Source organism: Brachionichthys hirsutus, chromosome 10 (assembly GCF_040956055.1).
Source record: "Brachionichthys hirsutus isolate HB-005 chromosome 10, CSIRO-AGI_Bhir_v1, whole genome shotgun sequence".
NCBI classification, from domain to species: domain Eukaryota; kingdom Metazoa; phylum Chordata; class Actinopteri; order Lophiiformes; family Brachionichthyidae; genus Brachionichthys; species Brachionichthys hirsutus.
The window spans coordinates 10,521,034-10,542,647 of record NC_090906.1 but is presented as its reverse complement, the minus strand read 5'-3'; the positions used below and the strand labels follow the sequence as shown (position 1 = coordinate 10,542,647).

Sequence of the window (21,614 nt, the reverse complement as noted above, 5' to 3'; positions counted from 1 at the left end):
GTCTTTTGTGTCTTTTTTAAGAGCACTGATTCCTTTCCAGTGCCTAATAGCATGTCGCTTGCAAACCGCCAACGCAAAGAATTCTTCTACAGGATTAGGTTTGGCCCTATGAGCTTATATTAGCATATTTAGTCACCACAGTTTAAGACAATGATGGCGTTAGTTGAAAAGCATCGCCATCTAAACCCTAAACCAATCATTCCTCTTCTATTCCAATTAAGTTTACAAATTATTCTTTTTCTTTACTTCCCCAAATCTAATCGTTCCCCTCCAAACCAAAGCATATTGATTTCTGCATCACATTCTTTTATATAATATGCAAGAAAAATACCACTTTAACTAAAAATGTGGAGTATTATTAATCATTCTGACTAATTTCCATCTTTATAATTAAACCCTCAAAAACTCAAAATAAAATAAATAATAAATAAAATCCAAACTATTTTTTATTTTTTTGTTAATTTGTGTGCTTTCCCCAACTAATGCAATGAAAACTGCAAATACAGGGCTTCATCATGAGTTCATAATTTGTTTGATGAATGCAACAGATTGTGCAGCGTAGGCAATGAAGTGTGCAGAGAATAAGATTAACTTTTATGCCTATATCAGAAAAAAAGACAATATTGGCAATAAGGCCAGGATGGGTGATTTTCTTTTTCCTATACAAACACAATTGGGGTTTATATTTATATAAAAAGGCTGACATTCTGACTTTGAATGCAAATGTGTTGTTCCTGTACGGATACACAGTTAAATATGTCTTAGTAACCTAAATAATTCAAAATCTATGCTCTTCTAAGAAAAAAATAAATACAAATCTCAGTGCAGTACATTTGGTTCATCCTTCTGCCGCCCCGCCTGCTAAATATGCGCGAGCAATTCATGACATGACATTGAAACATTAGCGAAGAGCAGGTGGAAAGGAATTTAGGAAAAACATGTTTTTAATATATCTTTTTTTAATGTACCTGTGTACTGTGCTCTTTACCTGTACTCTACAATTTACTGGGTGGAAGATAAACAGCCTTTTAAAATCTGAATAGACTTTTTTTTTTGGTGATGGAAAATGCTAACCTTGTGAGTTTTCCTTTTGTTTCACACAGTAAAACACAATGTGCTTGAGTTATGTCTTAGTCGACATTGCGTGTCCTTCCATGTGAATATTGTCCGCTGGCAAATTGGAATGTCGAACTTTTTCCGTTATATTGCGCGGCCCTAAAAATGATGAGCGCGGGGACCATATTTTTCAAAAAAAGAGTCGTGCACATCGGGGAAGATTGCTTTCGTGACTGTGATTTGTTTTGGACGTTGCGTGTTAGGAGCATTTTACGCTCTCATCACACAGTAAATGAGCTGAATTCGTTTTGAAGCAGGTCATTGAAGGTGGGAGGTTTATGTGTGGCTGCTGTACCAGTGAGACAGGATCATTGTTGGATGATGCCCTGCAGCAGGCAGCAGTGAACCGACCAGAATCAGTTTTACACTGACTTGAAATGTGTTCTATAGTGAGAGGTCTTCATGTAATGGGGGGGGGGGGGCATTCATAGCTCATTGTGGGACAGAGGGGCTGACAGGGAGCTTTTTGTCAAAGGGTGATGCATTCACACCAATACTCCGGCATCCTGTCAAATAGAGTGGCGCGAGGAGTCAGGTTTGTCGTCAGACGTGGCAGCCATATTCCCTGCTGCGGTAATACTTGGTTTCACTTTGACAACATTATGGCATTTCAAGGCCACTGAAAGGAAATGCTCCAGCAAAAGAAACACAACAATCCAGAGGTGGTAACACAGAGAGTGAAGAGCACACAATCAATCAAGCCTATCAAGACCATTAAGGTTTCTCTTTGCTTTTTTTTTTACTGCATCCACTCCAGCCTGATTTCTTCCTCCATTTACAGTACATGAACAAAAGAACTTCCACTCCCCCCTTCCACCCACCCCTCCCCCCTGTCTGATCACTTCATATCCACCCAAACCCATGCTGACTCCTCCGCACCCACCACCCCCCCCCCTCCCATCTCTCACTTATGTTCCTCCCTCCCCCCCCCCCCCCCCCCCCTCTCCTGCGTGTCCCCTAGTTTTCTGGTAGCTGTGTCTCTTTGATAATCCAAGACTCTTTGAAGACTCCAATTCCATGCTGCTTGCCTTGGAGCTATTGCACCTACAAAAACAACTGTGTGTGTGTGTGTGTGTGTGGGTGTGTGCTCATTGCAACAGCGAGAAGAGCAGTAGATGGAATGAGAATGGAGGACATAATAGTGAAATGGAAAATAAAAACAGTTCCATATGCATTTCCTTCGCAACTGCTTTGGTCATTATGGTTTTATGCTCGCTGGATACACTGAGAGGTGCACTTCTTCATTGTCATATTTGTTGGTGCAGCTCATTTTTCCCGTGCTTTCAAAGGCAGGAGCTCATTGATTCATGCACGGCAGAGCCAGGATGTACTCACAGATGCTGCAACTAAATGGAAATTCTTGGTCCTACATTCAGGGAACTCTCAAACTGTCATCAAAGAGTTTACATGCACATTTTATTGCCAGTGTTGCAAAAGCAACACCAGGGGGAAGAGATCAAATACAAATACTAGCGGTTTACCACACTTAGCCACTGTGTGATACTAGTTTACTAACATTTATCCACATCAGGGAGGTAAGAAAATATTTTGCTATACACGAATGCCACATTGATCAACATTCATTGTGACTGAAACACCTTTGCGGCAATTCACATACGTATGCCTCCTCCTCTTAGCTTTTACTAAGTCTGGCTGTTCTCTGTCTCTTTCCTGCATTGAGTCTCAATCTTTATCTCTTCTTCTTCCATCTCAGTCTCTCGCCCTCCCTCTTTGTCTCTGTCCCCCCCCCCCCTCACCCCCCTATGCCAGAGGAGCTCGCCATTGGGATTTAGAAGAAATTGAATTGAATTATGAAGGAATTCCTCTGCAGTACGATTGGCATAATTCCCTCCACAACAGAACATCTTTCTCATATCTGTGTGTGTGTGTGGGGGGGGGGGGGGATGAAAATAGGCCGTGCACTATTCTTTCTCTCATCCTTTTAAATTGAATTTTTCATATCACAGGGGCACCGAGACATCAGCCGTCTCCTTTAACATGGGCAGAAAACCCATTTCATAATATCTGAGAGACATAACCGTGATTCAATAGGCGAGGCCTAGCTTCCAGCTCAACTTCACTTCAAACATACCTCAACTTGCGATTGATAAACGCATCCACATAGGTCTCTCACAGTTTAGATAGAGGACTGTATTCCACGAAAACTCTACATTGAATGCAAAAAACATATACAAGGTTCGCTCTCCACTGCTGGCTGTGTGAAGCGTGCATTCTTTTTTTTTTATCTCAAGAGTCCAATTTTAACACTTTTCTTTTCTACTCTCCTGTAAAAATTTCAGTACTTGTACAACACAACAAGTATATTTCGATAGATTGTATTCGGTCATTATCATCATCATCCTTTGTGGTCTGATCTAAAATTATTAATATTCTGCATGTCTCACCGCCACGGTGACTCACCTTAAATACTACCTCTGTGTAATAGAAATACAAATAAATACATATTGAAATCTAACTGTGACAATACCCATTGGACGTGGCAAGCAACACGATGTTCTTTTTAAATACAGCATTGGGTTCATGGTCTGATTATTTCTTCTTATGGAAAAATAATATTTTGTCTTCAAAGGAATGACACACAGAAGGGAAGATTTACAGAGAAGATTTATTACCGAAGTCTAGCACATGCTGTTATTTGTCATCGGAAGAAATGAATTATTGGGTTTTTCTTTTTTTCTTTTTTTTAGAATGAATTAATAAAAATAAAAAAAGGATGCAATTTCTCACTGTGATGTGGCAAGCTGTGTGAGCAGCTTAAATGAAGACGCAGTTGAAGTGTCATAAATGAAGCATCGACTACTCTGCATTAAAATGTGGAGGTTAATTCCTTAAACAGTGGATACTTTCTCAGGCGTTAAATCTCAGTGCAGATATTAAAGGCTACACCATCATTAAAAATTCACATATCATGAGGTAACTTATGAAAAAGAATCACCAGCGTGCCGGTTGATTATGTGAATAACAATAATAACCTTTGAGTTACATTGATTAAACGTGCTTTGCTATATGTTAATATCCTGCTGCCGCTATACGAGTATATCTGCTTCCACCATATGTAGCAGCCACCAAGCTGCTAGCTCGAAATACGGAACACCGGGGAATTATTGTGACAAACTATACAGACAACACAGTTGCCACCGTGATCACCAAATGTTCAAGCATAGATCCATCAAAACAGAAAGTTAAAAGCATAGGAAACTCATTCAAACTATTAGTCTAACTCACTGGAAGTCTGAGAAATGGCAGAGAAGATGGAAGAGCTTTCTCATCTACATGAGTACCAGTATCCCTCTGCACTCTGCTGAGGCTTGGCTGGATGACAGTTCACCTGATGGGGGTTGAGGTGTCAGGTAGCTCCAGAAGGAGCAGCAATCGGGTCAGCTGCCCCATCAGGGATTTGTTGTGGTCCTTTTTCAAGCTGCAGGCAAAATGCATTATCTTTTTATTATTATTTTTTTACTTCATATCCCATCTTTAGGACAGATTGTCCAGGCTATTACTCGCAAGTGATTAGATATAACTATCAGCGATAGCCCGTCTGTGTCCGTTGGTGTGGAAACAACATAGGCATGAGCCAATTCACAAACCGAGTTGTGGTGCATCTTTTTCAGATACAGACGCAAAACAGGAAGCTGCAGGCTGGGTGAATAATGGAGATGTATCCTCTCGCTCTAAACACCATAGCAATATCTTGTCTCAGCGCAAAGCCCTCCATCACAGCAGACAACATTAGCAGCAGCGGTGACTGATGTATTTTTTTTTTTTGTCCCCAACACTTGCAAACACAACGTGGGCTAATGGGTCTCTGGACACGACATCACAGTTATGTGTCAGTTTGCGGCTGATGCAAAGGATGATGTGAAATCCAATGTTTAAATTAGACGTCAAGCCACCCACGAAAATTTATTAAATCTGTTTTTGTTCAATTACTTTTACAGTTTGATGTCTTAATATGCAAAATCAGATGTGGTTTGCCAGTCTCAATATAAAAAACACGCTTCTTTCAGGCATCGCTTTTCTCCGTTCCTTAGTCCTGATGCTCCTGCTTTAAATCAAAATCTGTGACGTGCTTCAGAAGCAGAAGTTCAAACTCCACCCTACTAAATGTATGCTGTATATGTGCACCTTTATTTTATTGACTGGTACAAATCAGTTGGAGGGAGAACAAATTATAGTGATGATTATGATTCCATCAAGCGCACTCGGCTTACATAGCAACTTCAAATAGCAGCACATCAAACAACTATTGGTTTACCTTTTCTCCTCTCTGTGCCCAGAATGCCTCGCCCAGTTGGATATTATATTTAAAGCTTCCAGTGTCCTGGTTTCATTGTCCACTTAGAGAAGGATATATTGATCACAGTCAACCCACTAGCTTCATTGTGCAAAGAATCTGATTTACAGACCTTTCCTATGACTGGAATGCACAAAGGTATCGCTATATCTCGCATTTCAGTATAGAACTCTGTTCATATACAAGACATGTTTGTTAAAAACGGACACATTTCCCTTTGAATTTTAAAAGCAGTCATGCATTCACACGTTTTCGGAAAAGTTCTCTTTACACATTTATCCCAACAACGGTTAAAAACACAGTAGTATGTATATTCAGACAGTAGTTGGCAGTGTAACCTTTCAATTTTCAAAGCCACGGAGTAAGTGCAGAAAAGTAATGCAGCAAATCTACATAGGAGAAGCATTAATAAAGCAGAGAGTGAAACACAAATAAAAGATGTCTGGCAGGCTTGGAATAGGCATGCGCGATGAATGGCTGCCTCGTGTCAGCGTAGCAGTTTGCAGGATTCTAGCACCGCTTCAGAAAGAGGTTGCACCGAGTTACATTTCTACCTAGAAATGAATCATTACTCTTCTTGGTGATGAAAAGTGTGTCTTGGTCCCCTGAAGAACACAGAATCCTTCTGCTTATTTCCATGCGCTTTGGGACTGTAATACAGTAATAGGGGTATGAATGAGGCCATTTTTGCCCAATCTAAATGGGGTTATGAATTCAGATGTCATCATAAATGTCCCTTCTTTTATTCTCAACCCCATCGCTTCTTACTCCAACCACTATACCCAAACTATCCCACTCTCCCGCCTCCAGTCTCCCAGAATGTAATCCCTCTGCTTGTCCCCTCAAGCCAGAGTGCTGCCCGTGTCTGCCTGACCAACTCCCCACTCCTTGCTCAGCCTCCCCTTCCATCCTTCCGTCTTGCAGCATCCCTGCAACCCCCAAGGCCTGGCAAAGGATTTGTGCTCTGACTGAAAGGAGAATCTATTTCCCATCTCTGCAGCCTTAGCTAGTTATCATACCCAGGAAACCTGCTGACGCTCTGGAGTGATGCCTTGAGCAGAAGTTTAAGCAAGAATCCATATTTAAACAACTAAACAACACACATTTAAATAATTGTCGAGCCTCAGCGACCTCCGATTATATTTTAAGAATGCACCAATGAAATATGTAATTTGTCTGCGCCAGCCTGGTACTTATAAATATCATGTAGATGAAAGCACAATTATCTTGCATGTTGAAGCAGTTCAGCACTGGGATTTAATGTTAAGTATGAATTAACTACGGTCTATTTCCATAGAATGTATCCCGGCAACCTCAGAACTGGAATCAGAACAATCTATGTATGTAAATATATGAATAACAATGAAGTCTACTCTTAATTGTACAGTTTCTGCACAACATATAGCTTAGAAGAGGTGCACATTTGAAAGTATAATTAAAACCACACATTAATTACACTTGCATTCACTTTTACAACACAAGCATTCATATCCCACACAGACATAATTTTGTTGTGTAAAAATATAAATAAGTTCTGTCAAAGATATCTTATGAGCTTTTTGGATGTCTTGGCTAAGATATGCCCTTTTTTTATTTCTGCAAGGGGAAATTCCATTATACTTCATGTCTAAATTATTGATGCATTGTGATGTAGGCGGGGAACTCAAATAATGGTTATAATCATTACATAGAAGGCAGAAGAAGGGATGCCTCAGTGCAGAGAGAAATGCAACTGGTTGAAATGATGGGGAAATGAACAGGTTTCTGGAAACGTTCGCTAACACTAACATCATTATGGCCTCAGCGCTGATAGCACTTACCTAAGCTCTAAAAGCATTTCTCAATATCTAATGTATGTGGACTAAAAGGCTGATGCTTCAAATGATTTTTGAGCGAGGGCTTGTTTGCCAGAAAGGTGGTCGAATGGTGAAAAGCACAGGACTGTGGTATTGATCTGGTCTGGCTGGTGCAGCAGAGGCAGGCCTGTTCTGCTGTATCAGTGCTTTCCCGACTTTTACGAGGGGCGATCACGTGTGGGAGTGGGGGGTGGGGGTGTTTCTGCATTTGCTCTGAAAGGAGTCATCTTTCTGTTGTGGATCGGTGGTAAGTATCCATTAGTAAACTGATCTTTGGAGGAGGACATTTAATGGTCTCCTAACTGTATTTACAAGCCATTCAATTTGATAAAGGGTGTGATGTTGAATCATTTATTGTACCGCTACGCTCCACTTCAAGATATCAAATTTAAGATTTCGTCTGTGTTTTCACTCATTCATTTATTCTTCTCGTGCGTATATCAGATCTCATCAGAATATAATATAGTGAAAGGAGATCTGCTAATGTATTCCAAATGCTGCTGACTGCCACAAGCTATAGTTCCACCATTGCGTTTTTTGTTATTGTTAGTCTTATTTAGATTAGGATTCCTCTTAAGCAGAGACATTGTCCAGCTTTCCACACAGTTAAACATCAAAAGCTGTGGAAAAAGGGAAATATTCAAATATGGAGAAAGGAAAGGAGCAAGCTGCGGCAACTGATTAGTGCACCAATCATTGCCATTGTCTGGCAGCGCTAGATTCGGAAAATGAAAATTTTGTCTGACTCATAATAACACATTGAATGTTCTCAATCTGCATGACTCCCTCTGACTCCTGTTTGTATTGTATGCTTCGATAGCCACACAGTCGTATACATATTCCACGTGCATGAGAGTTTCGTTCTGTATCTACATACGGACGCCGTTTCTATTCGACTGCGTGCTCCGGGTGTAATTGTTAAAGTGACGGTGGCATTGCTGTTTGCTCCACACTCTGAGCTGCGTCCATCTGGAGCTCCTGATAGGATAAACCATTAATAAAAACATGTCTTTACATTTTCTGCCCTGGATCTGTAAAAAACTATTTAGACTTCAGCGAGAGTTGTATGTTACCATAAGAATTAAAAATAGGAGTTTTTTTTTTTTTTTAATGCAGCAGAGTCTCAATCCTCTTATTCATTATGGACTGTACACAAATGCAAATTATATATTTCTTACAAATACAGAACAGTATCATACAGCGTATTTTAACACAGAACCCATATTCATGTTTCATTGTGTGATTTATTAAGCAATATTTTAACACTGTCTTCATTTTTTTTGTCTCAATTTAAGCAATTTCTGCATAATTTGTCAGCTCTTATTATTGAGGTCCATAACCTCTCTCTCTGGCGATATGTTTCTACCTTATATAATCTTCAGCATAATAAGACTGCAAATGACTATTTAATATTTAAGAGTGTTTAATATTTAATACTATTTTCTGACTTTTGAAGAGTGAACTTTATGAGACCAGTGAAATCCATACAGTAGTTTTAAATATGGGGACTTTGAACAGTTGCACAAACCTGCAGAATGTCTCTATGGCACAGTTAAACGAAAACGGAACGCCCCGCCGTGCTGAAGATGTGGATTTGTTGCCTCTCTGTTTTTTTAGCACCCCCACCGGCGAGTGACCTTCTCCACCACCACCAACCCTGTGCAGGACCTGCAGGATGCCTCACAGCACAGCTACTATGACAGCGGCTTGGAGGAATCCGAGACTCCCAGCAGCAAGTCATCGTCTGGTCCTCGCATCGGGCCGCTGACCCTGCCGGAGGACCACTACGAAAGAACCACTCCAGATGGCAGCATTGGAGAAACCGAGCACCCTGAAAACGGTACGGTGACAAGCCCCTCAGTTCTGTTGTGTTCTCTATGAATATGCATTTAAATGTAAATGCCGCTAATACAGTCTCTTAGTGAGTGTGGTGGTGCCGGCGGAGGAATTTTGGGGAGATTTGTTTTTGCCATTTTACAGTTGATATGTTGTGGCAGCCGAGATGTTGACGTGCTGTGTTTGCTGATGACTGTGTGAGATGTTATTGGTTTTTAAGCAGATCTGTGCTGTGTGTGTGTGCGTGTGGCATCAGCAGGTCTTCTGTCAGGCATTCTAAATGACCCTCTCTTACAAGTGTGCTAATTAAAAAGCCCAAACTAATGGAGCATTTGCCCTCTAAATAAATCTGAGCCATGACATCTGTGCAGACATCGCTGTGTTTACAGAAAACATCTCCTTGGTGCACTGGGCCCATGTTGCACTGCAGCTTAGGTGTGCAGGAACCATAATTTCTAGGCACAGTAATCAATCCAAGGCCAGAACACTCGTGGTCTCAGCATAAAAAAAAAAGTCAAGGATGTGGCTGCTTTCCTCTGAACTGTGCATTTTAGAGTACTTTTTTACTCTCCTAAGGTTCCAAACATCAGCCAATCCTTGTCTTCTAAGACGCTTAAGGAGATTTCCATGGTGCATTTACAGTGACAATTTGCTGTTCACCTACAACCTTAGTGTTATACTTGCATATCATTGCCGCACCATTACATACAGATGAACGTTATGTCAATGGAACTGACAAATGTTGCAGAATGAAAGACGAAAATGTCTCACTGTCACGACCTACCAAAATTCAGATGACATGCTTCTATTTTTAGAATAGCTGTCTTAATGTTGTGATGCATTGCATCCTATGAATGAATACTGTGTCAGTAGTGAGTATATTCTTCTCCGTCGCCTTTTTTTTTGGTTCATTTTAGTTAATGACATCATAATCTAAGGATCAAAGGCGTGCAGAAAAGATTTGTGATATTATCTGAAAATCATGCCAATGATGCAGTTCAGTACTGCGGTTCCCTACGGCCCTATAGCAGTAAGTTACTAGAGTACATAGTATCTCATTTAGTGAATCGATTTGTTCATTTTCTATGCAACCACCCAAGAGCCAACAGCTGACTATTTCCATTTGCTCTCTGCACTCAGGATTTGTAATAGATGTAATATCTGTTTTTTTCCCCCTTTTTCTATTGTTGTGACTTTTCATTGTGCATTTTTTTGGCATCCGCAGAAAACAGGTTTTGTCAGACAGCGTGCTCTTTGTTGTCAGTAGTGGGAGAGCAAGATTGTTAGAGGAGATGGATCTGTTAAAGACTGAAAAGATGGCACAAGATGGCAAATATGTTAGATTGTGACAGGGAGAGCGGGGACTGAGACTCTCTGACAAGGAAGCAAAGCCCATAGGAAGAGCGCATAGGACAGGGAGATGTGAAGATGAACCGCTAACCAAGGATAGACCTAATTAAAATGTGATTTCCACCTTCAGGGAGGTAACAAAGAGCCCACACAAAATGAAGGATTAGATGGAAAAATCAAAGAAGACAGAGGAATTCCTTGCCGGCTGCACCTGAACGGTGACTTGAAATCTTTTTTTAAAGCCTTTGAGTGACAGTGTGACGGGTTGTTCTGGTGCGGGGCTTTATTCATTGTGGTAAAGATGACTGACAGGCAAAAAAAAAATGGGAGGTGAGCATCATGTGTCACTCTATTTAAGTTGGATAAAACAGAATATATGATCCCCAGACTGTCAGCCGCAGCATGAGTGGGCCTTGAATATATTGACAGGGATATGCGTTTTGTCATACGAATTGAACTTTGACAGTTGCATATCTGCCTTTTGAATGAATGACAGTGACATCAATTCTGTTGTTGTAATGAAATCAGCCAAACCTTTACTGCATCGGACGGTGTCATGAACAAGATCACAAGACACTTATGGCGCTGTACGTGAGGTTCCAACTCACCCCAACCCGGAAGAAGCGATCTGCTGGTTTAGACAGGCAGTTTTGGTGCAGCGTCGGAAGCAATGCAGGAATCGTATTTCGCCATTGTCGAGAAAGGAGTGCTGAGCACATTCGGAAAGGTTTTTAATTTACCTGGCGACCTACGTTCGAACCTTCAACCATGGTTGCGACTTCTGGGAAGTGCCCGAAATAATTATATTTTGGATACGAACTGTTTTTGTGTGTGCACCTGCATTCATACTGCACAAAACCAACCCATCAATCTTAATCATTTTGATTGCAGTGCTATTGTACAAGAAAGACTCTCATCATAATCACTTAGCTCCATCATTTCTTAACAGCTCACTAGTTACTACCCTGTAACTTAATTTTTTGTTTGTCAGAGGACGTTAATCGGTCTTCTTAGAAGTGGTTCAGCCTGAATGATGAGTTTGTTTTTACTATTAAAGCTGTGGGGGAGGGCAAGTGCAGAAATTGCTGAGTCATGGTAACATTGCCGTACGTCTGAAATTGAACATGCTGCTATTTTGACCTTGCGACTGCGTAACAGCTGCGCTCCGACTGTCTGGCACTCCTGTCATAATGAGCCCTTTTTGAAAGCTTAAACTGTTCAGAACGTGTAAGTACGAATACGAGTATTTACGAAACATGGCCAACATGCCAGCTTTTTTTTTCAGAAGCAATTTTCCATCTTTATCAAACAAAGCCCTTCACTGTGCCCTAATTTAACTCTGGAGCCATTCAACACATGCATATCCATCACATCCAGTTCAAATGAGATGATAATCGCTGTTCTACGGATCGGTGGCGAGGCCTTTTGGCTTTGATATGAGGGTTAGCGCTGATAGGACACCGGTGGATTGAAGGCTCACACACACGCACACATACACACACTATTCAAACGACAGACAGAGGAATTTTGATGTTGCCGGTTTCCCAGCATGGGGTCTTACCGTATCTTTCTCTGTGCAGACTCACAACCATATGGTCTATTGAGAAGTGTGAGATAAAATGGAATAAATGGCATTTGCATGAGGTTCTTTAGTAATGCGGTCTGATTTCCCTGCCTTAGATCTCTCAGATCATGCATGTAGCATTGTATTTTTTTTTTTAATTTCCTTTTTGAACTCCCGTCAGAGATTTCCCTCTGCTTTCACTACTTGCCATATCCGTATCATTCAGCGTACCAGTGATTTGGCCATTGCTGCGTCAATGTAACTGCCCGGTTTGTGTGTAAACCAGAGCAAGGGGAACATTCTAAACAAAACAAAAATATATTGAGGAAAATGGTGTGCAGATAGAGAGATGGGACGTCAGCCTAATGGGGCTTGTTTTTTTTTTCCCCCGTGCCAGCTTGGGCCCCTGCCCAGGTGCCAGTATAGCGTGCTGATGCAGAGAAATGGATTTTCTCAGTCAGATGTCATTGTGTCTTGTCAGACTCCCTGCCTGATAGAAGTATTGAGTGGCGTGAGATCATGCAAGCCTGAACTGGTATAGTGGCCTGTGTCAGCCACTGCTGCAGCTGCCACCACCCAAGAAGGGACAGGTCAACAGGGGGAGTTGGCATTTTTCTGGAAGCCTCTGTATTAGAAAAAACATCCTTACAAGTGGTCCCCTGAGGCAAGTTGTCAGAAGTAATACGCTTATAATCCCAAGCGCATTCTCACACAGGCATTATGCTATGCTCACATTAGCTGCCGCTGTTCATTGTCCCTCAATTGTTTATAATTTCATTTTGGAGCAAATAGGTCACTGGAAGAGCCTAACTGGAGCAGAATTAAACTCTGTAACCCGGATTAGTCTTTGGTACCACTGACAACAGTTAACTGTAGCCCTTTGCAAATGGCTTTATGGGACAATGCATGCTGAATCCAAAGAGGAATTGATGGTGTGTCACAGCTTCAAATGTGTCTGGATTTCCCTTCATCCAATTAGAATTTGAAAATGTTCTTTTGCTCATGTAGTCACTAACAATAAGACCTGCACACACTCATCCCATGCTTTAATGACACACATTATATAGTGTGTGTCAAATGGCTGCAGGCAGGCCAGACCTTTGAACAGGAAGAGAAAGGACATGTATCATAGCTCAGACCATTAACTGCAGCAATGGAAGGAATTGGCTTATTTTCTTTTGGGCATATTATTATGCTCCAGAGATTGCAGGCACATGTGAATTCCAGATTGAAAGAGAAGTCCCATTGTCTCAGAAAATCTACTGCTTGCATTCATTTTTAACGCAACCTTCTTTTGCACATAGAAGTGATTTCTTTGAAGCTTCATCATTGTGTCCAGCTGTCTAGAAGACATTGGTAAGATCAGTGATTATGCAATGTTTTATCAGAGCTGGGGTCTGGTCTTATTAAGTATGATATTAGGGATGGCAAATTACTGCGTTAATTGTGATTAATCAATTGCAGTCATATTTAGTTGTGTTGTTTAATCGCGTTAATCTAATTTTTAATATCTAACTTGACTGTGTCTGTATTGCCTTTTTATAAAAGCCGTTTTTATGCGTTGGGCTTTTTTGTGCTTGAGTTGTTGGGGGTGGAATAGTCTTTCTAATTATTTGGAGATTGAGAACAGAACACAGCAATAATCCCCCTGGTGGTGGGAAATAAATGTTGCAGACAGCACTTAGGACTAGTCGCAAATACAGCAGAATGTAAATGTAAATCTGTTCAAGTCTGTTGATAACAATAAATTACTTTATAAAGCTACTTTTTTTGTTATAAATCAATCTTTTGATCTGCCACAATAATGGAATGAATTTAAATTCAAATAAATATCTTGAATTATGCACAGAAAGAAGCACATATAAGTGCACATTAGGTTCCATAAATAGAGCTTTTAACACCAGGCTGCCACAGAAAAAAAATACCCGGTTTTATCACTAAGCTTGTAAAATGAATGAGTGAGCCGGTATGCCTAAGCCAGCATCCCTAAGCTTTAGATGTCCTCGTGTATTACACTAACAAAAGTGGATGCTTCTCAGTAGTTAGGCAAAAATTGGATAGCATGCTGCCTACACTTCCCACACTTCTGGGCAACAGCATGCTGAAGCATCACTTTGGAGGTGGAGGTGTGTGTATATACACAAGCTTTGGAAGTTTGTAAAGACATGGAGAAAAAAAAAATCTTTATTACCCCGCTGTAATTCAGGGCTGTAAGAGATGCTCCTTTTAGCTGAGTGTCCACTGGCAGGTCCATGGGACCCAGAGTTGCAGAAATAGAAAGTGGTGGTGGAGCTCTGTTGCTCTCAGTGGTGCTTACCCAGTCTCACGCCTGATGTGATGCGCAGACCAGGTAGAGTGTTGTGCATTGGGGAGGGGATGCTGGCTTGGGGACAAATGCTCTTCAACCTTTGCCATTCCAGGCAGCCCTGGCTGGCATCAAGAGAAAGGCCCTTGGGGTCGCCCCTCCATCATGGTATGATGAGGACAGAGAGCTGCTGAACCTCGCTCTAACGAGTGTCCTGCCCTTCATTGATGGATAACACTTGAGACTGGAATTGAACTGTATGTGTCTTACATGCATTCCATATTTCCTTTTGAGGTACGGAGGAAAGAAATCACTTCCCCATTATGCATTGACACTGTCAGTTCAAGAGATCTCAGAATGCACTCGACTTTACACATTCAAATAGGACGATATTCAGCAGAGGTGATTATTTTCTATTCTACAATCTTCCATGAGTGTAAAGTACATTTTTTTACATTTCAGTCTTTTAACAAATGGAAATATCCTCTTGCCGATTGGATCAATTCCTAATTTTGCAATTTTATGTTAACATGGTGTATCATGCATTCATTGGTCTACATGGCTTAAGCTAACAAGAACCTCATGACTAAATATAGTACAATCTTATGCCTTCCAAATGGCTTAACTAACATTTTGCTGGCCTATTTCAGAAACAATCTGAATGCCCTTACTAGTTTTTTTTTATTATGATTCAATCTTAATGCCTGCTTCACTAGAGCCAATTTTTTTTTATATATATACTGACTTTCAAAGCGTACTTTAAAACTTCTTTTCTGGCAAACGCTCTCCCTAAATACTCTTGTTTTCCAGCCAAAAGTGAAGTAATTCAGACAGAATTGTGCATGACGGTGTATCTTGTTTCGGTGATGGATTGCTGCAGCATCTCATGTGTAATTAGAGAGCCTATTTGGGTTTATTGGAAACCTGTAACAGATATGAACCACCAAAGGCGTATTTAACCTAAAGCAGTCGTGTTGCAATTTTTACACTGGTTTCACAGGTTTAATTGACTTTTTAATTTGGGTTAAAAGATACAGTTGCATTTGATTTTTTTTTAATGAGCATTAGCTGTTTTGCACAGTATATGAACTATGCTTCAGACTGGATTTTCAGACGGCTGTCTCAATCTAAAGTAGCTTTCTGCCTGTGTGTAATCTCCTTTTCTGGCTCACCATGGCAGAACTCAGCATTTATGTTCAAGTAATGTTGAAATATCCCAGGGCACATCTTCATGTGGGAGATGTATGAAACCTCTAGAAAAAAACATATATATTTTTGCAATATTCATGCAGCATTTTTCTTCGCTTGCCCTATGGGTAGCTCCCTCTCCGATGATCTTGATGTAAAGGCCCGACACTTGTCACTCATCTTGATGAGCAGTCAACTTTGCAACAGTTTCAAGCCAGGAGATGAGGCACCCATCAAACAGCCACCACAGGGACTGAAAAACAGATGGTGAGTGGAGCCTCTTAAAAAAAAAAAAAGCAACAGCGATACTTACTCCCAATGTGCATTTTTGTATCTTTTTTTTCCATCATCGTTTTGATTTCCTGCTCTTTAAATTACTGAATCATTCACACTTGAAAATCCCATCCTAGCTCTCACCTCGTTTTTGAAACAAAAGCCAAGTGAATATGAAAACATTTTCATTAATAATACCATGCCATTCACACTCAAGGTCACACACAGACCTAGACTTTGCTGCCTGACCCAGTTTACCCATCAGTTGATGAAATTTTAATTTCATTATCTCACAATGTAGTACATGCCCTGTTCATTTATGTTATATTAATGTGATAAAACATTTATGGTGCTACTTTAAGGCCCCTCTAATTCATACAGCTGCACTAAAGTGGAGGTATGGGCTACATTAAATGAACCAAAATATGTATTCCAGGGTCTCCTGCACATTTAATTTCACATATTATCTCATATATATGGTCAACACAGGTGTTAAAGGTTAATATATTTAATGTAGTTATTTTAGACTTATTTCAACATTATCAGAAATGAAGTTTGTGAATGCCACTCTTCCTTAATTCATATTAATTTGCTCCCATTTACTTGTGATACACATTGTGGCCAACCCATTTTAGCACAAATTGAGTTTTTTCCAGCAACGGTCGGCATCAGTATCCTTGGACACAAACTTTTATTTTATTTTTTTGATGTTTTCATTTCCCTTAATCAAAGCTGGTCAGAAGAGCAATCATCTGACAGTGAAAATACGGATAAAGCAGCATTTAGGAAATTGCTGCTGTTGCCTCTCTGCTCCACAAAAGGCAATTTTCATATTTCATCATGTCATAAATTTGATTTGTCCTTTTCCAAATTCATAGCCCTACTGTTCTGGGCATTGTGGGAGCAGAGCTTTCCATCTGACTGGGTTAGTATGCTGACTTTCCTGGTGAATTTCTAGTCATGCAGCAACTCTCTATCTACGGTAAATGGTCAAATAAAGCTTTGTCTCTCCAGGGCCGTTATTTAGTCGCTGCGTTGACTGCTGACATGATTCTAAAGATTGGATTTTGTGAGATTATGTTGATGTTTGTCCCTACTTTTGAATGCCGCTGCACCATCCAAATCTGTGTGCATTACATTGTATCACCTTTATCTATTTATCACTTGTGCTGATATTTGCATTTTTACCTGGACTGCATCCAGACTGCATTAGTACTCTGTTTCAGCCTGAAGCAGATCATTTGGTTTCTGGTTTGAGGATATGATTAAATGATAAAAGTGTTATTGCAGCAACCGCAGCCATCGACAAGGCTGCGGAGATGTGCAGAATATGTCACTATAAATTTTATTTCAGAGCTGTTTTCCTCAATGGCTGTCTTCTACCTTGACTGTGCAGGTGTCTGCTAATTAAAGACTAATGCTATCTTTCTCAAGTTAAGGGATCACGGAGATCAAAGGCAAAATTAGAAAAGAGATAACATCTTGATCGAAAGGGGAGGTAAAACAGCAAATGGATCATGGAAGACATCCTTTTTTCATGTCAATAAGATCAATGAGTGAAAGATAGTGAGCATGAAAGTGATGCATATGAATTAGCCTCAGGAGCTAATCCTCGGAGGGAAATAATTCCCTCTTTGACAATTAGAGCTGAAGATCACATAAGGAAGACTGATTTTTGCATTTATATATGAAAATTAAATTGCAGTTGCAGCCGCATTAAGCAGTGTTTTTTTTTTTTTCCCATTTCTTACCTTATCCATATGAAAGCAACAATGGTTTTCTGATGAAGGGAAGTGAGATTTGTAATAGGTTGAATGGGCACTGTTAAAAGACGTGGACAAATAAAGTAAAAACAAAGCAATAACACATTGAAAGAGGTGGAAAAAGCCTGAGTGCTTCCATATACGTTCCGTTAAAGGAACACTGTACACTGAATGTTTTCTTTGAAATGAATTATCGTCTATCTGCTGATATGAGACCATGGAGAGCTGCCATGGTGAGAGAAAGAGCCATAGAGTGCAAATGTGAATGCTCAAAGCAGCAAAATAAAAAAGGTTCAAAGGCAAGTGACCAAGAAAGCGGCATTCAGACAAGAGGAAGAGTGAGCGTGTCGGAGTGAGACAGGAATAGATAAGTGACTCTTCTTGTAAATGTCACGCAGTAATCAGAGAAGGATTGGATGATAAAAAGGTCTGATAATTATCATGACAATATTACCTGTTAAAGCAGTTCACAAAAAGGTGACTTTTCTCAGCACCATTGTGTCTTTCGGTCTCTATACTGTCTCTCTTATGGTGTTTATTCCCCTCACTAATTTACACCAGACCGTTTTCTGTTTCCTGTTTACAATACCATTCACAGCAGATCAGAGTCAAGCGGAGTCAGTCGAGTAGTTCAGCGAGAAATGTACTCTTTACACTAGCATTAACCAAACCATTAGTCAAACTGATTAATACCCTGCCTTCTTCATCCTTGACCTTGCGTATAATTAATAACAGAGCTATGCTTTGTGGCAAAATAAGTTTTAAAAAAATACATACAGAATCAGCCAATTGAGTGTCTAGTCACAATGTTCTGTGCACCACAAGGCTTTAGTCCATTTTCCTTCAGCCTACCTAATAATAATACACAGAAATCCGAAAAGCAAATGTGAGGTTTTTTATTTCAGGAATGACGGAATCATGGAGAAAGAGGAGACGAGTGTTTCAAAAGGTACTGGAGGAAATAGGTTATCATATTGCACATGTACGATATGATTATAACATCGAATCAGTTCTTAAGTAAACCCATCCATCCACCCATTTCCACTTTTCCTCTTTGCATGTCACGAGAGTCCCTGGAGCCTATCTCAGCTTGCTATGGGCGAGAGGCCGGGTACACCTCGGACGTGTCGCCACCGCACAGATTCAGACAACCATTTGTGCACATACAGTCAATCGACCTAAATTGCATGGTTTTGGAGGTGGGAGGAAACCAGAGAACCCAGAGAAAACCCATGCGTAGAACACACAAACGAATACAAATATACGAACCCAGTACGTTCTTTCTGTGAGGCTACAGCGCTAACCCGAGACAGAGCAAATGTTTAAATGATTATTGGCATTATTAAACTTATATATCATTACCCTACATATGGTAGGCAAGTAATAAAGTCCATGCATGTTGTGCTTAACATTATTAGTATTATACTAAACATATAAATAAGTTATTTCTTTGTAAAAGGTCGTGTTTTAATCCTAACCATCATCTACATAACTCTGGAGCAACCAGCATTACGGATTTAAATGAACACTATTAATAAAATACCTGCTCTGGCCTAAAGAACAAATGCAAATTTATAAATTTAGGCACTGAAGTCTGACTAATGCATCTCAAACACAACTTACACATGGTCCTCTGAGTCCCCAAAGCTCTCTTTCTCTGCATGAATACGAGATTGAATCCAGCATATCGAGTAATCATGTTTATTATCCAAACTGACTGCTCTTATAAAAGATTTAGACAAAACGGGGAGACCATCTTTTTTCCTTCCCATGTCTACTCGGGCAACTGTGGGAATTTGGTCAATAATGTTTTGCCTTAATGTAAATGGATAAGAAGATTATCAGGAGACCTTGTATTCAATTTGTGTTACCTTGTTGAAACATTTATTGACCGTGGTGCTGTTTCAACCAAGTCAGTGGCAAAATAGCCTGGAAACTTATGGAAGTGGGCCTTTGATGGCTGTATAATAAGCAGAGACCTGAGTGGCTTATGTTTGCAATAAATTATTTATTTGTGTTTTTACCATTGACAACTGCTGCAAATCAATATTATGTTATTCAGAATGCAATTTCCAGTCAGTAATTGGCTGCGGAGGCAAATATATTGTTGGAGGCTCGCTCCCTTTAGAAGGATTTCACAAACAACCTCTGCGCACCAGCAAACAAGCAATTATATAACTTACAAAAGCGACATTACAGCATCGTTTAGATGTCTCCTCCCTTGATGTTTCGGGTCTGCTTTATCTGAAGATGCCCCGCGTGTGACACAGCCTGACAACACCTTAGTACTGTTTGACATTTCGCACTGTATATCAATTCCTCGATTGGCGCGCTAAGGCTTTGTCAAACGCAGCGATATGAAAGGCAGTCTTCAAATAAAGGAACTCTTAGACAAAATGTTGGCTAAGGGGAGAACTGACAGGAAATGTACCACTGAACCATCCGCCACGTCTTTTCCTGACGTGCCTCCCGCTGACACGTCCACTCATCAAGCCTCTGTCAGTGAGGAGACGGAGCCGAGAACTCAGGCCTCGCTGAATCTTTCACTTTGACATGTGCGCCTCAGACTTCAATGCCGCCGCACGTCGTTGCATCACCTTGTGTAAACCATTTGACAGAGAAGCAAACCATTTGATTTCACTAAATCATCCTTCCACTATAGGGTTTGGTTGTGTTCACTAACTTGTTTCCTCCGTCTGAGCCTGTCCTGCACATCTTAGCAACATTGGTTGAAACATTATGTTGACTAAAATGAGGGATTCCTTTGGGTTTCGACGGTGTCGGTAACATTTGGGATGCTGCACACAGCTTAAATGACAAAGGTTCAGCGGTTTTAGACACAGTTTAATCATTTACATGTACTTTTCAACGGAGGCATAGATGTTTTGGTGCTATGTAAAGTAACGCTCTCGCGAGAAAATGAAACAAAGGCATGCTGTTGTGAGTCCTGAGGAGTAAATGCATACCTGCCATCTACAGGAAGACACCATTGTGTTGCAGCAGCATGGATGTGCATCACCCATACACCCCCTTTCCTTCTGCCTTCTTTATATTCTATATTATTCTGATTGTGGGATGCAATCTCGTGCGTCTGACGTTCAAAACGCTACCATTGTTATTTTGTATTCCATTACAATGAGCAAGGAACACGTGCGTGTCAAACATTATGTTTGTGCACAAACATAATGTTTTCCAGCAAGTTTTCCTCTCTTAAAAAAAATGCAACCCTCCGGAGAAAAACAATACTGTTTTTAGTAGCTTCTGCTTACGGGGAGAAACTGTTCAGAGCACCTGAATAACAAGACATGTCATCGCAAAAGAAATACAAAACCCTGTTTTTGTGTTTTCATTTTCACGGGGTATGACAATCAGAGTATATTCACACCCAGTTATTATACTTATAACCAGCACCAGGTGCCGTCTTCTCACGTCTGAAGTATTTCCGTATTTATTTTTTTGTCTTTTTTTTTTTTGAGGGGGGGAATAGTTTAGTCATACGCCACATAAATTGTTTACAGGCACCACACATATACCATTAATATCACTCACACACACACTCTCAAACAATATAGTAGCTGTTTTCCCCCCACCATCCCTCTCTGAGCTGTGGGACTCTCATATTTGTTCGCCATCGATCATAGCGGTGCGGCACACACGCTGGAAAGCAGCCGGTGGGTAGAGGCAGCATTTGCAATCAAACAGAGAGGAGCAGTGTGAAATCTCAGGAAGAGGCAGCTTCCCCCATGCCCGTGGGCAGGGGATCAGACAATGAGGAAGCCTGCCTCAGACGCCGGACACCTCCCACTGGCACCCTGATGCAAGCAGCATGCAAACCCACCCCTCACATGCATCTGTCAGCCGGGAGGTTAAGCTGTGCGTGTGCCCCCACTTTGTAGCTGCACTGTGGAGTGTATGTCGCTACTTCGATGGAGGTGGCAGCGGAGGTGTAGAAGGTTCACAGTAAGTCGTTCATGTGATAGCGTAGGTGGAAATTATGTTTTCTCTCTTTTTTTTTTCTTTCATGAAATTGCTTCAAGCAAGCCGATGG

At 40.7% G+C, this 21,614-nt stretch overlaps 1 protein-coding gene across 1 annotated transcript in view; it reads left to right on the top strand.

Annotated features, from left to right (window-relative positions):
• Positions 1 to 21,614, top strand: part of pcdh1a (protocadherin 1a) — a 66,742-nt gene that overhangs the window by 40,991 nt on the left and 4,137 nt on the right. Inside the window, exon 3 of the mRNA XM_068744371.1 lies at positions 8,905 to 9,127. Within this exon, the coding sequence (XP_068600472.1) occupies positions 8,905 to 9,127 (223 nt within the window). The remainder of the gene's footprint in view (positions 1 to 8,904; positions 9,128 to 21,614) is intronic.